Raw genomic sequence first — 14,681 nt, forward strand, 5'->3', positions numbered from 1 at the left:
GACCAGGCTGGCCTCGAACTCACAGAGATCCGCCTCCCTCTGCCTACAGAGGGCTAGGATTAAAGGCATTCACCACCTCTGCCCGGCAAGAATGGCCTCTTCTATACAAAGTCCATACAAATGCACGTATGGGATTTGCAGGATGGGGCAGAAACACGGAAGCGGGGGAGGAGAAAGGCATCATGGTTTGCCATCTGAAGTCTGGAAATGAAATTCCAGTTTTATTAAAAGCTTTTGGCAGACAACACAGGCTGACTGTTAAGTCAATCCCGCCATTCCCCTTTCACTTCAATGTTGAGCTATACCGCCGGGGCTCCGAGTGTGAACTTCGGCAAGACTGTGGGACAACAGGACTCGGGGCACAGACCCTGTGGGTTCTTTCATGGAGGATGCCACGATCACAAGCTCGTCTCAAGCCATGTGAACTTCCCATCCCCTACATTTCTTCCTTAGCCTTCAACATCCGACCATAAGTACAAAACCCATGAAGCTTCCCAGCGAGGAAGCCCTGACTTCCAGCCCACAGGTGGGATATGAAAGCTACTAACTGAAATTTTCAATGATCCGTGTAAACATGCCATTCCAGTGGTGTGTCAAAGATGAGGGCTCAGTACAGGTTCAGGGCAGCAGAGCGGCCACTGAAGACTATCCCCTGCTTTCTAAATGAATGAAGGACATCAAAATCTCAGAGGAGGACATGGGTCATGAGTCACAGTTATAGAGTGGATAGATCTCCCAAAGCACAGATCATGGGTCATAAAACATCAGACGAATACATTTACCTATAGAACATTAAAATTTCTTTGTGGCCAAAACGATCGTAAACACAGTCAACAGATACACTATAGTGTTTTAACATTAAAAACTTAAAAAAAAATTGTGTATGTGTGTGTGTGCGCGCACGTGCGTTTGTGTGGATATATGGAGGTCACAGGACAACTGTGGGGGTTGGTGATCTCTCTCTGTCATGTGGTCCCAGCGAGTCAGACTCAGGTCATTGGCCTTGGCAACACCTTTACCGGCTGAGCTCCTTCTCTTAGGCCCAAGCACCACTTCCTGAACATTTACAAAAGGGAGGACAAGATAAAGCCTAGACAGGCAGAATGGAAGCAAGGTATGCGGCCAGTGAGAGACCGCTCATATTCACTGGTCCACAGATGCCAGTTAAAGCAATAAATCAACAGCATTCTTCACTTTTGGATTAGCAAAGGCTGGGAGCTTCTGAAAAGCATTTCTGAGAGGGAATGGGGCCAGCTCAGTCGTCAGTGTTAGAGGGCAGTTTGGCTTCGACAGCTAACAACGCAGACTAGGCTGCTGGACCGAGTGTTTTCCGTTAGGACCTGATGGACAGGTCCATGGACGCACAGACACTCCTGCACAAACGCTTGTGACTACACAAACAGCCGTGTGAATGCAGTCAGTGGCGGGCGAAACAATGAGGTAGAGGTACATATGCTGATCTGTGCAAAGATGTTCAGGGCGTCCGTGACTAGCGTCAGACAGCCTGCGGAATGGCGGGAGTAACACAATCTCGTGTGTATAAACATGTTTGCTTGGGAGCTTTCTGAGAGGGTGGAACAAACATTAACGAGAGTTATGCTAGGCTGTGGGCACTGCCCGGAGAACCCTTTCCCCCTTATGTTAATTTCTCATCATTTAAAGTTTAACTACTGGCTTGAATTATTGTTGAATAAAAAGTTCAAAGTCTGAAACTTCTGCACTTGCAAAAAGACCAGCATATGAATGAGAGAAGCCGGGGTGGGGCCCGAAGCAGAGATGGGGGATTCTGTGCCAGCAGTTGCCGTGGGTACCCGTGGCATCAGATGGCCCTTTCTCTTTCCTGGAGAAAGCCTTCAGGAGGCCAGGGAACCTGGTCCTGAAGTTGCTTAGGTATCTAGTCCTTTGATGCGGATCTAGCTTCAGTCACTCAGTATTATCCAGAACACCCTTTGCTCCACAGGGTCACTCTACCTAAGTGACCTGGGGCCTTGGGAAACTAGTACAGACTTTACCAGGGATGCCAAGATGTAAACCTCAGGACTGAATTGAGCCTAGCTGACCTTGTCCTCAGCCTCACATGCTGAGCAGGCAGTGGAATGGTGGAACTGTTTTCCTTTAGATCATCATTTAAAGGTGCAAATTGGGACTGGATGGGGGATATCGCTCAGTGGTAGAGAGCTGGTTTACTACTCACAAGGTAATTCTCTGTACGGGGCTGGGGGGCATCAACACGAAGACACAATTAGGGTTACTTCCGCCAGGTGCTGCCTCTTGGGAAGCCAGTCCCAAGAGTCACACGTGCCCCACTGTCTGCAGCAGATGTAGGACAGAGCCTGGAGTTCATTGATCCGATGCTCAGGTAAATTACACAAGGAGCCTTCTCGGCCCTGTTTACTGTATGCTGGGATTCTGTGCATGGTTGAGCCTGGTTTCCTCAGCGGTTTGCACGGCCCACAGCTCCTTTCCTTTGGCACCCAGCTCTACAGCCCGCCATGAGTTACCATTGTGTGCAGCAGTGACATTGAGAGGACACCCATTGCTGCCATCCATTTAATACAGATGCTTGTGCAAGAAAAATGCACGAAAATACCTTCATAGAGGTTAAAGGTAGCCCTTGATGGAGCCTGCTGGGCATCGCTGGAAACACTGGCTCAGTGGCTACCTGGCCTGGTCAGTCTCTCCCCCAGGGAAGCCCAACCCCTAGGCATTGAGAAAAGCAAAGTGATTAACTTTTTTTGGGCCAGTTGCAATCTCGGGCAACCCAAACTCCTAAAATCCACACTATTCAGTGTAGGATGGCTGTACTTCTGGGAGGCTTCAGGAAATACGGCAAAGCACACACACAGACTGGAATCCCATAATGGGAATCAGGTAATCCTTATAAACTAAAAGACCAGTTCACAGACTGTTCTAGAAACTGTATCCTTCCCTGAGGACACGGGGCTGTGCCTTGCTGTAAAGTTCCTCCGGGAAGTAGCTGGATATAGAGTGCTGCTGGCTGAGCAGGAGGTGGGGGAGCATACAGGAGCGCGAAAGGCAGGCCCAGTGGAGGCCTGGGGACGCAGGTACAACTTTGCTCTAGAATTTAAGGTTTTCAAAGGGTTGGTGAGGTGGCCTGACAAGTCGCAGAGCAGCTGGTCGAGAGGTCTGAGGGGTTGGTTGACTCCTGGGAGTTTAAGCCCAAAAGTTCCTCTCAGCCCAGAGCTGCAGCCAAGCAGCCCCGGAACAGTGAGCAGGTTCAGTGAGCCAGACTCTGCTGTGAGGAAGCGAGTCTGGGCAGTGTGTGCTGCTCTCCTGATCAGAAGAGCTGGCCCAGTGCAGTACGGTGGGAGGGGTGGGCACAAGCCATCTCGGTTTGCAGAAGCTGGGAGGTTTTTCTTGGGAGTAAGGAGGTGAGTATTGCAGGAGAAAAGTGGGGCAAGGTGGGCGAACGCTGCAGAGTCTGTTTTCTGTACACAGCTGAAACTAACTTTGTTTTCTTGCTCCTCTCTCTCTCTCTCTCTCTCTCTCTCTCTCTCTCTAGCAGAATATAGCTGGTTACACCACATGATAAAACTCAACAGAAGCAAGAACGCTGGAAAACCTGTCCCGAGTAGGAAATGCACTGGGGGATGTCACGCACACTTTAACAGAACGGGATAAGGATACATACACTTGGTACGGGAATGACCTGCCTCTGGTCACCCTGAGGAAAAAGAAAAGAAAATCACTGTCAGGATGGAAAACAAAGAGACGACATTCTCAAAAGAAACTTCTAAGCTCTCTTGAGCAGAAACACAGCAATGGCCTTCCCACCCCTGCACCCTGGTGGCAGCGAGCAGAGGAAGCCAGGGACTTCCGGGAGGGAGCAGGCCCCAGCTGCCTCCAGACCCCTCCCGGACTAGGAGGCAGGGCTTCTGAGGCTCAGGCCTCTCTGTTTATTTAAACAGCATGTGCCCTGCTCCCAGGAATACAACTGTAACTTAAAAACAAAACAGAACACTCCGATTTTGATCCCCACCCCTCTAATAACCGGCTTGTTTCTTGTTTTCAAGCAATTTTCCCCCTAAAAGGACACGAGTAGAACACACAGAGAAAGGGGGGCAGGTTGATCGGATAACAAGGAATGCCTGACCGACTGCTCTAGGTCCTCCTAGGGTGGAGGAGAGAAGGGGAAAGGGGGGACAGGGCAAGGTACAAGGAGTTCCCTCCCAGGCTACCAATGCAGCTTTCCCCTTTAAGGGAAACAGAAGACTGTTTTCACTGAGAGTGTTAAGAATGTTCATGCCCCCCCCCCCCCCCCCCCCAGGAGGAGCCTCAACAGAGCTTCAGCCCAGAATACCAGCCTTGCAGAGTGGCAGGGATACTGTAGCACTGATAAATGTTAATAATACAAGGGGAAAAAAGTTATATTTACTTTGTGTGTGTGTTTTTCCTTCTCATATGGTGGGATAGGGAGATGCGTTACTTCGTGTCTCTAATCGGAGGATTTGAGAAAAGATGTATCCATGGTCACCAAGGTGGTCACCAGCGACATGGTCTCCTGTGAAGGCCAAACTTGATAGCAAAAGCAAGTGGCTGGCACCTCCTGGTAGCTTTGCTAAGACTCACAAGGTGACTTCACGATTCTCTCTGGCCCCTCGACATCACCTCTGTGGGGGTAATTGCAATCCTCTTTTCTTGGAAGATGACCTGGATGGCTTGTTCCTTTGCCAGGAGGCCCCCAAGACGGGGGTCTCTCTAATCAGAGGCTCTCCCACACGACAGCACATGCTAATCAAATCCCGGGGTCCAACAACTGGCACAGGTAACTTCATTCCCAGGGTCTGGATTTGGGAGGGAGATTTGAACCAGAAGCTCGTAAGTGCTCGCCCCTTTCAAGCAGTGACACTGGGCCAGATGACTGGGCGAGGATGTCCTCTACCGGCACAGGTAAAGCATCTCTGCCCTGCCTCACCAGGGCGTCTCCCATGAAGGAAGACTTGCTCCAGCCCGAGACCACAGAGCTCCACTCAGTGAGCCTCAGAAACACGGGTCATGAGTTGAGCGTATGTGTGAAGAGGCCACGGGAGCACAGCCGAGGGTCGACAGACCATGGACGGTGATCACACAGAAGTGATGAGCCACAGGTATGTGGGGATGAGGAGTGCGTGTGTGTGTACACATACGTGTGTGTGTATGTGAGAGGTGTATGTGTGAGCGTGTGTGTGTGTGTGTGAGAGAGAGAGAGGTGTATGTGTGAGCATGCGTGTGCTATGAGGGGCGTGCATGTGTGTGTAGGGAGGGTAGGTATATGTATGGGATATGTGTGTGTGGTATGGTGTACAGGGGGTATGTGTGTGTTTGTGTTTCTGGTAATCCCTTTTATGCTCTTCTTACTTCTGGGGTCCTCCACGGTCATGTTGGAGTCTTCCGGTCACTTAGTCTCTGGATGCTGCTGGCCTGCAGGTCCAGGATGTAGCTGAGGTGCTTTCAGTGACTGCAGAATGGTTGAAAAAGGTCCTGGATCTTCCTCTTTCCAGGGGTGAAGGCATCTCAGCAGCTGCCTGTTCCCTTCTGCCCACGGCCTTCTACTGAAGCCCTGGAGACTTCGGTAGAGTCAGGTCTGGGATCGATTTCCATGGGTGGGCTTGTTGGCCTGTTTTCAGTGGGCACTGGTGGGAGGCAGCTTGGTCCACCCACAGGGTCCCACTTGCTCTGTAGACAGCACCACTTTAGGTTTAACTAAGTTTAAAAGGACTTATTTTTATTTTATGTGTATGGGTGTTTTGATTGCATGTATGTCTGCATACCACATGTGTGCCTGGTGCCCGTGGAGCCAGGAAGGGGTGCCAGACCTCATGACTGGAGTTAGAGAAGGTTATGAGCTGCCACGTGGGTGCTGGGAATCTAACGCTAACCCTCTGGAACAGCAGCCAAACCTCTGGCCTTTCTCTCCAGTCCCGCCACTCAAACAACAACCCTGAGTTATTTAAAAAGACATTTCTGCAAACGTGAACAGAGGCAAGCCATGAATAAGCAGTAATTCTGAGACCACCGCTCCCAGAGGAGCCTTTACAGGGTGTTTATCTCAGTGGACAACTGAGCATCCCGGTCCCTTCACTTAGGACACTTCTCTGCAGGGACAGTGTCTTAATTCTCTTATTTTAAAAAAACATGTTCATTACATCTGTTTATTCATTTTGCATGTGCTTGTGGGCATGTGCCACCCTGCATGCGTGGAGGCTGGAGGACAATTCGCATGAACTGATGCTCTCCTTCCCCGACGTGGGTCCCAGGGATGGAACTCACGTTGTCAGGTGTGGTAGCAAAGCCTCTTCCTGCTGAGCCGTGCCTTGGTCTCCGCTGGCAGCAATAGTTTTTAAGCAGGACGGGACAGAAATGCATGGGGAGACGAGCCACAGTGGACTCTCCTTTTATACGTTACGATAGCTACACACACCAGAGTCACATCTGCTAGGCCAGCTGCCTTCGGTGTGTTCTTCCTTAAGCCTTCTTCAGTATCGCTGATGGTTTTTCCTTCCACACGAATGTCAGCCCACCCAGAAGCACACAGAGCAAGCTCTCAGCCACTCAAATCAGTTTTATCTCTCTCGGGCATCGATATCAACAGTGACGCCATCCACAAGCACGGCTAATTTTATAACTTTTCCATATTTATAACAACTGTCTCATTTTCCTGTTTTAGTCCACCAGGCAGAGCCTACCGACGATTTGCCTGTGTTGTTTGCTGCTCATTTTCAGAAGACAGAATAGCTTCCTATCATGATTTTCTCATAGCTTCCTTCTCGTACTTGGCCACACATCTGGTCATACGAAGGATGGCTGGGTCATGAAGTACCTCACCTTTTATCACTGCAAACATCTTCACTGTGTTTAATGCTATCAAATGTGTTTATTTTTATTTGTGTGCATGCATGTGATATGTATGCATGTGGTGTGTGTGGGTGCCTGTGGAGGAGAGATGAGAGCATCGGAACCCCCAGAGGGACACTTATAGAGGGTTGTGAGCACCCGCATATGGACGCTGGGAACTGAACCCAGGGCCTCTGCAAGCGCAGCCAGTGAGCCATCTCTCCAGCCCCTAAGACATTTGACTCAGTTCTGCTCGATCTGATACTAATATTGCCTTAGCAGTTAGACTTCTTTCCTTCAGTTCAGTCTTCCTTGTACACTGCACCCATCTCTTTCCTTTCTGCTCTCCTTTGTCATGCTGTGTTTGATGCTATTATGGAAACGATCCGGCACTCATTTTAATAGGCATTAGCCACTCTGTACCCCGTCATCCCAGCTTCTCTTCTGGGTACATGGTAGGGTTCTGCTTCACTGCCTTTGAAGTTTGGAAGGTAGAGTGACGTGTCTTGCTGCAGCCACTAAAGTCAAAACACATTTGCTTCTGGGTCAAAACCTTCAGGGATTGCGAGAGTTAAGGAAGCCAAGCAGCTAGGCCATCACCACTGTACATCCGTGAAAGAGCTCACAGCAGCACACAGGTCTCCCTGAGTCTGTGAGGCGTGGCTAGCCCAAGCTCCGATGTGTGCGAATATAAAACGCACTCATTAGCTCCTGAACTGGTAAGATAAGACGAAACTATCTCCACAATATTCTGTTGATCTCATGTTTGAGCCTTGGATATACTGGGTTAAGTAAAATATGATTAAAATTAATTGCATTTGTTTTGAAACATTTTTTGAAATGTGACTAAAATGATTTAGATTTGTAGCTTACTGCATTTCCACAGAAGACTCAGCTAATCTATGACAAATGATGGGTGAAGGAAACATAAAAACCTCCTGACAGCTCTCCAAACTATTTCAAAAATGAAATTTAAGATAAAAAAAATTTACGTTTTATGTGTGTGAGCTATTTCGTCTGCATATGTGTGTGTGTCACATGTTGCAGTATCTGTAGAGGTCAGAAGAGGGCACTAGAACCTCTTACACTGAAGTTACGGATGGTTGCAAGCCAACACGTGGGTACCAGGAACTGAACCTGGGTCCTCAGCACGTGCTCTTAACCCCGACCCCTCTCTCTAGCCCTGTGTGTGTATGCTTGGGGGGGGGGGGATAAGCCACTGCTTGAAGCATACGCAGATCAGAAGACAGCCTGTAGGAGGCAGTTCTCTTTCTGTCACAGTCTTGGAGACAGAATTTAGGTTGTCAACTCTAGTAGCAAGCATCTTTATCCAATGATAAAGAATCATCTTGCTGGCCCAACTTGCACTGTTTTAAGCCTCGTAGGTTTCAAGGTTGATACTGAAATACAACTACACTCATGCTGACCAGTCTACTCATGGGTCATTCCTCATTTTGGCTGAGAGTAGAAACTCATCCAGATGAATTTCTCTGCATGTCATCCTTGCTCCAAGTCGGTAGCCCTCAGACAACGTTCTGGGTTTTCCATGAAAGCAATAATGTGAGAGAGATGGACAACGCTAGAGCTCCCCACCACCCAAGAACGTAATACTCGGGTGTGAGGAGGGAGGCACGGAGGCCAGCGATAGCGGGGCAGAGAGATGGCCAAACGGAAGAACACAGTCTGGGTTTCTGATGTCATCACTGGGATCTAAACCAACTTAGCACCGACTGACTCCGTCTTCGCATGGGAAAAAGCAATCAGTTTAAGTACTGGTTGCTCATTTTCTTTTACTTGTTGCCCAAACCATCGGCATTTGATGGCAGGTGTGGTCTTGGTAACTGCACACGGCTGAATCTGTCAAACCAGGTGACATCGTCTTGGTCACCTGTGAGCAGAAACTGGTTCACTCTGTTTTGTGCTCTCTGTTTAAGCTATGCTTCCGTTTATCTTCAGCTGCCCTGGAGAAAACAGAGCCCCAACTCTGACATTCATACTGAATGGTACCTCCCAGCCCAGGGCTAGCTTTTTTTTTAAAATTAATTAATTTATTTATTAAATATTTTTGTCTCTTCCCCGCCACCGCCTCCCATTTTCCTCCCCCAATCAGGTCCCCCTCCCTCGTCAGCCCAAAGAGCAATCAGGGTTCCCTGCCCTGTGGGAAGTCCAAGGACCACCCACCTCTATCCAGGTCCAGTAAGGTGAGCATCCAAACTGCCTAGGCTCCCACAAAGCCAGTACGTGCAGTAGGATCAAAAACCCATTGGAACTCACCAAGGCCAGCTGGCCTGGGTCTGAAAAAGCCTGGGATAAAACTGGACTCACTGAATATAGCGGACAATGAGGACTACTGAGAACTCAAGGGCTAGCTTTTTGAAAGGCACAATGTACCTTATCATCTTTTTCCCTCTCGGTCACCTGCACGTGTGGTCTTAGTCTTCTCTTTTATCGTTGCTGATAAGAAGTCCAAGATTAATATAATTGCTTTCACTAAAATAAAGTGTTCTGGTAGCTTGTGAAATGTGTTGCTTTAGCCAGGGGTAAGGTGCTGGTGGCACACACCTTTAATCCCAGCACTCGGGAGGCAGAGGCAGGCAGACCTCTGTGAGTTCAAGGCTAGTCTGGTCTACAGAGTGAGTTCCAGGACAGCCAGGGCTACACAGAGAAACCCTGTCTCTGTGTTTGAAAAAACAAACAAAAAGCTGTGCTACTTTAACTGAGGGAGTTCCACCTGCAGCCCCTGGTCCCTGGGCGTGTGCTCTGCTGTGTCCCACTCCTGGAGGAGAACCAGCAAGCTTTGCAGTGGCAGGTGCAATCTGTCATCTTTCTGGAACTCCTGCTTGCTGATTGGTCTAGATGGCTCCTCTCCTCCCTTGCGATTTCCATCTTTGCGTTTCTGGTCTGAATTTTGCTTTTCCAGAACTTACACTCAGTTCTTGGAATGGCTGCTCTCACCGTCTCCCTTGCTTTCTGAGGTTTTGTGTTTTGTGCTGTGAGATGTTGGAGCCCCACAAGTCTCTCCCATCCCAGTGGCTGTCCTGAGTTGTCCGTGGAGGATGACTTTCTACACTGTTTTCCCCGAAGGAGTCTTAGCCGCCAGTTTTTCCAACATGGACCTGAGGCTTCACTACAGTGGGCAGTTTAAATCCCTCCCCAGGGCTTCTGCTGGTGGTTGCCATTTCAGGTCTTTCTTAGGCCTCTAGAGAAGACAAGCGTTTGCCGTGTGTCTTTCCAGTCTTGCTTGCCGTTTGCTGCAGCGTATGGCAGGCTGGCTGGCCCATGGCTGTTTTCTGAGGTGTACGGCAGGCTGGCTGGCCCACTGCTATTCCCACGGGGTCTGGCATCTGGCTGGCCCATGGCTGTTTTCTGAGGTGTACGGCAGGCTGGCTGGCCCACAGGCTTCTGCTGACTCCATGAAGATATTGCACTAATGCTTTTATGTGGGTTCTGGAGATCTGAACCCAGGCGGACACCCTCAGGCACAAGCGCTGTGCTCACTAAACCATCTTCCCAGCCCTACTGGGAATATTTCTTTACGTCAACAATTGTGCCATGCCATTCCTCAGGATTCGCCACTTTTAACCACGACGGCAACTGACCGTGTGGCTCTCATGTAGCTCTTTTAACTAAACATCTCTTCTGTTTCCTTTAACCCCTTCTTGGAATCATTATGTGTCTGAAAATGGGCCTCCATTGACTCAAGGAAGGCTAGCTTTGAGGTCTGTATCAGGCACCTTCCTGGATCATTATAAGCCATGCTGGATAGCATCTTCTGGATCAATCTTTGTACATTTATTACAATATTTTTTTTTACCGTGAAATAAAATTGCTTTCCTCAACAACAGGCAAACTCTAAGATTTTAACTGCGCGTTGCCAAATGTCCTCTCGGAAATGTAAACCAATTAGCACACATTCTACACCACTTAACGCTACGCTGCCCCTCCACTCCCACACCAAGCCCAAGCATCACCTTTTAAAAACCTCACAGACAGGAAAAGGGTAGTCTTAGTTTACACATTTGGCCGTATCAAATATTTTTCATATTTTGAGCCATACACCAAAACAATCAGGTGTTCCGTATTTTTCCTTATTAAATATCTAGTATATGTGTACACACACCTATGGCAGCCAGAAGAGGGCGCTCTAGCCTCTGGACTAGAGTCACAGGCTGCTGGGACTGCCTGACGTGGGTGCTGGGAACTGCGGATATGCGAGCCCCCTCTCCTGTCCCACAGTGATTTCTTCTTCTATGAGCTATCTGCTTACGCTCTTTGTTCATGTTATTAGGAACATAAAGTTTTATTTAAGACGTCGTGTCTGTAATTTTTAACCATGTTCCTGAAGGATAATCTCCTTTGCATTTTTCAATATTGTTTTTTTCTTAATCTGGAACCCAATTTTGACAGAAATTAATATAACCTGGTGTCTTTACTTGTTCCTGAATGGTGTCTCTTTGTTTATCCTTATATTCCTAACTGTTCTGAGTCATTTTGTTTCAGATGTGTCTGTCAGACAGCCCGTGGGTGGTTTTGGGTTCTGACCTATTATGACAGTCTAACACACACACACACACCCCAGCAAACACTCTACACAGAGCCCTCCACTTTGCTTTTGTTAAACACGTGTTGTTACACAATTATACTCACTGCATGGTCTGCTCTGTCTATCTCTTACTTTGCCTGCTTCTCTATCTGCTACTGATTCCTTCTTAAAAATTATATTCATCTATTCTGTGTGTGCGTGAGCACGCGTGTGTGCAGGCCTATATATATGCCCACCCATGTCACAGTGTGCACGAAAGGGTCAGGGGATGCCTCGTGGGGCAGTCAATTCTCTCCTACCATGTGGGTTCTGGGGCCTGAACTCAGGTCATCAGGCTTGGCAGCAAGCCCCTTTACCAGCTGAGCCATCTTGTTGGCCATAAATTTCCATCACACACGCCCTTCAGTTGCTAGATGGGAGGACCAGAAATCCTTTCTCTAAAAGACTGAACCCACTTCTTCAACGGCTGCGCACACATTTCACAGACTGTTGGGGGAGGATCTGCCACGGCGGGACAGACACGCTGCTGCAGTTTTACTGATGGCAGTTCTCCGTAGGTACTGACCTTCTGAAGCCCACCATTCTCCTCCACCAGTGGCGGAAGCACACTGGGGCTGCTGGGTGGAGGGGCCTCCACATTGTAGTCTCGGAAGCAGCAGAAGAAGGAGCTGAGGATGCTACGACCCCTCTGCTTCTTCAGGCTGATGCTGCGCTGGGAAGCTGAAAGAGAAAAAGCACACTGTGAGTGTTTGAGGCAATGCGTCGGGGCGAGGACTGGCACGTGCAGCTGCTTCTCAGACCCGACTCCAGGGGCCCTGCAGCCCAACCCACAGGCGGGACAATCACTGGGACTTCAGCTGGGTGGGGCCTGTGGGGCAGCTGGCTCCTTAGTGCCACAGTCCTCAGGGGCATTGTCACCTGTGCTCCCCAGCTGGAGGAGGAGAAGCATTCCTACCAGGCAACAGGACGCTTCAAAATCAGTGGACCTGACCCTCCCTCAGCAGCATCTTCCCACTGGACAGCAAGCAAGTCACTTAGAGACTCGGTGCCTGGACACTTGTGTGTGTTATGGAGACGGTGTGACACTCAGAGCGCGGGCTTTGGAGAATCAGGAAGTTCTCAAGATCCAACACTGTGCCCTGGCCTGCCCTGGATGGGAGGCATCTGAAGGAGGGATGGGTCTTTCTATTTATCCTGGGCTCAGGACAGGTTGCCACAAGTCAGAAATAAAAGGCAAAATCTGGCACAGATGGAAAACACACCTCAGGGCAGAAGACTGACAACTTGGATGGGCAGGCGCTTCTGCCTGGGAATGTGGCCGGGGCAGTCCTACCACATGCCATGGCTGGGTGGGTCTGCAGTGCTCAGAGCTGTAGTCTCAGAGCAGAGACCCTGCTGAGGCTTAGTGATGTGGGAAGTGTTAAAAGTAGTGCAATTGTGAGAACACGCCTCTCCTCACCAGCCATCTGGCACTATTCTTCACTGTGCGAACTTAGTGATTCGCTCAGCGCCCTTCCTCCCAAGTGATCACAATCCTAGGGATTAGTTCCCTGGTAACAGAAAACCAAATGCATCCAGGGGATTCTGGGAAGGTGAGCTCCAAGCAAGTGCTCAGATGTGGGTGGTCTGCAGCCCCCATGCACGACCCTTAGGGGCCGGGGAAATGACTCAGTGGTTAAGAGCATTGATGCACAATAGTAAGAACCAGAGTTTGGATTCTAACACTCGTGGAACAAGCTGGGTGTCCCGCACACACCTGTAGCCCCAGCTCTGAGGAGAGAGACAATAACATCATCTTGGGGTTCACTGTCTTCCAGCCCCACTAAGAAAACTCAAGCCCCAGGTTCAGAGAGAGCCCATGCCTTAAAGAAGTAAGCAGAGATTGATGGAGGAACCCTGGTGCCCTCTTCTGACCTCTGTGTGTGCACGTACACACATACACAAGCGCTCTCTCTCTCTCTCTCTCTCTCTCTCTCACACACACACACACACACACACACACACACACACACACACACACACGATGCATTATAAAATGATAAATCCTGGGGAAGCTGGATGTTTTGTCTTCTTCATGAATCCTTCAGGGTACACCATGGAGCCCCAGTGGTCCCATTTCAGGATTCGAAGGCTGGCTCAGGCCACAGGTGGTGGCCTCCCAAGCACACGTGAGCAGGGTTGGTAAATATATGACGACCATCAAGCTGACTGATGGCCAACTTTCAAAACCTCACCTCCTGGACTCCAAGCAACTCCCAGAGGTGATAGGGGTCACTGCTTCCATCCTTGCTAACAAGGAGCAGCTAGCACTTGCTGGTGCCAGGAATGGAACGCAAGTGGGCCTGTTTCCAATGTATGATTTCCCAAGCGCCCCACTGAAGGCAAACCCAGCCCAACAGCATGCTGGTCTCTAGCTGATGGTACATTTCCCGGCAAGTCTATGGCTTGCTTGTGTCTCAGAGGTGATGAGCAGCCCAAGAGCGAGCGCCTTCCAAGGTCTGTCTTCACCTTTGGCTCACACAACCATTCCTCACACTAATTAACAAACAACTATTTATCTAATCAATCATCAATCAATCAGCCTGAGACTTGGAACCAGTAAGGCTCTTACATTTCTACCACTGGATCCCTTGCTGTCTAGAGAGTCGGGAGAACTTAGATTGAGCACTATGGAGGCCGGTGGAAGTGCACAGGTTTCCTTGCCTCCCTTGTTCGAGGAGGGAGAAGACATAATTCCTTAGGACCAGTGAGCGTATGACTGAGTGGCTGGAGCCTCTGGCCCCATCTCTCTTCCACATGTGGGATGGACGTCTCTGGATGTCTCATTGGCCTTCCCCCTCGACATGGCTAGGTGGGACTCATGGTCTCTGCTCCCCCAGTCTCTGACACAGCTAAATGGGTCTTGCGGTCCCCGCTCCCCAGCTCTAATCATCACCCCTTTCTCTTTCACCAGGCTGTTCTGAATCCTAAGTAGCTCTCACATCTGTCTTCAGCGGCTCCTCTCCTCCAGAGGCAGAGGCCTTAAACTGCTGAGGTAGTGTCCTGAATTGATTTGCTACAGATCTTTGTCCTGCAGTAACTTCTCCATAGGACCCACGTGACAACGAAGCCTACCAAATGCTGAGAGAGAGAGAGAAAGAAAGAGAGAGAGAGAGAGAGAGAGAGAGAGAGCGAGCATGGGCTCTGGAGCCCGCCTGCATAGGTACTCGTGATGGCTCAACCAGAAACAGCACGGGGCCTGGGGAAGTTCTCATACTTCTTTGAGCCTGGGTTTCCGTGTCCATAGAATAAGGACATTAGCCAT

The 14,681-nt window shown here is 49.6% G+C and overlaps 1 protein-coding gene across 2 annotated transcripts in view; it reads right to left on the reverse strand.

The window, feature by feature from the left end:
- Ctdspl (CTD small phosphatase like) overlaps window positions 1-14,681 on the reverse strand; it is a 119,381-nt gene that overhangs the window by 19,751 nt on the left and 84,949 nt on the right. The window contains exons 2-3 of one of the 2 annotated variants that reach the window (XM_041677224.1): window positions 11,943-12,097; window positions 3,653-3,685 (exon numbers count right to left, since the gene is read on the reverse strand). In XM_041677224.1, the coding sequence (XP_041533158.1) occupies window positions 3,653-3,685; window positions 11,943-12,097 (188 nt within the window). The remainder of the gene's footprint in view (window positions 1-3,652; window positions 3,686-11,942; window positions 12,098-14,681) is intronic. The other variant, XM_041677225.1, reaches the window with a different exon arrangement.

Source organism: Microtus oregoni, unplaced genomic scaffold (genome assembly GCF_018167655.1).
Source record: "Microtus oregoni isolate MIOR12 unplaced genomic scaffold, Mior012 000028F_ref0000031, whole genome shotgun sequence".
NCBI classification, from domain to species: Eukaryota; Metazoa; Chordata; class Mammalia; order Rodentia; family Cricetidae; genus Microtus; species Microtus oregoni.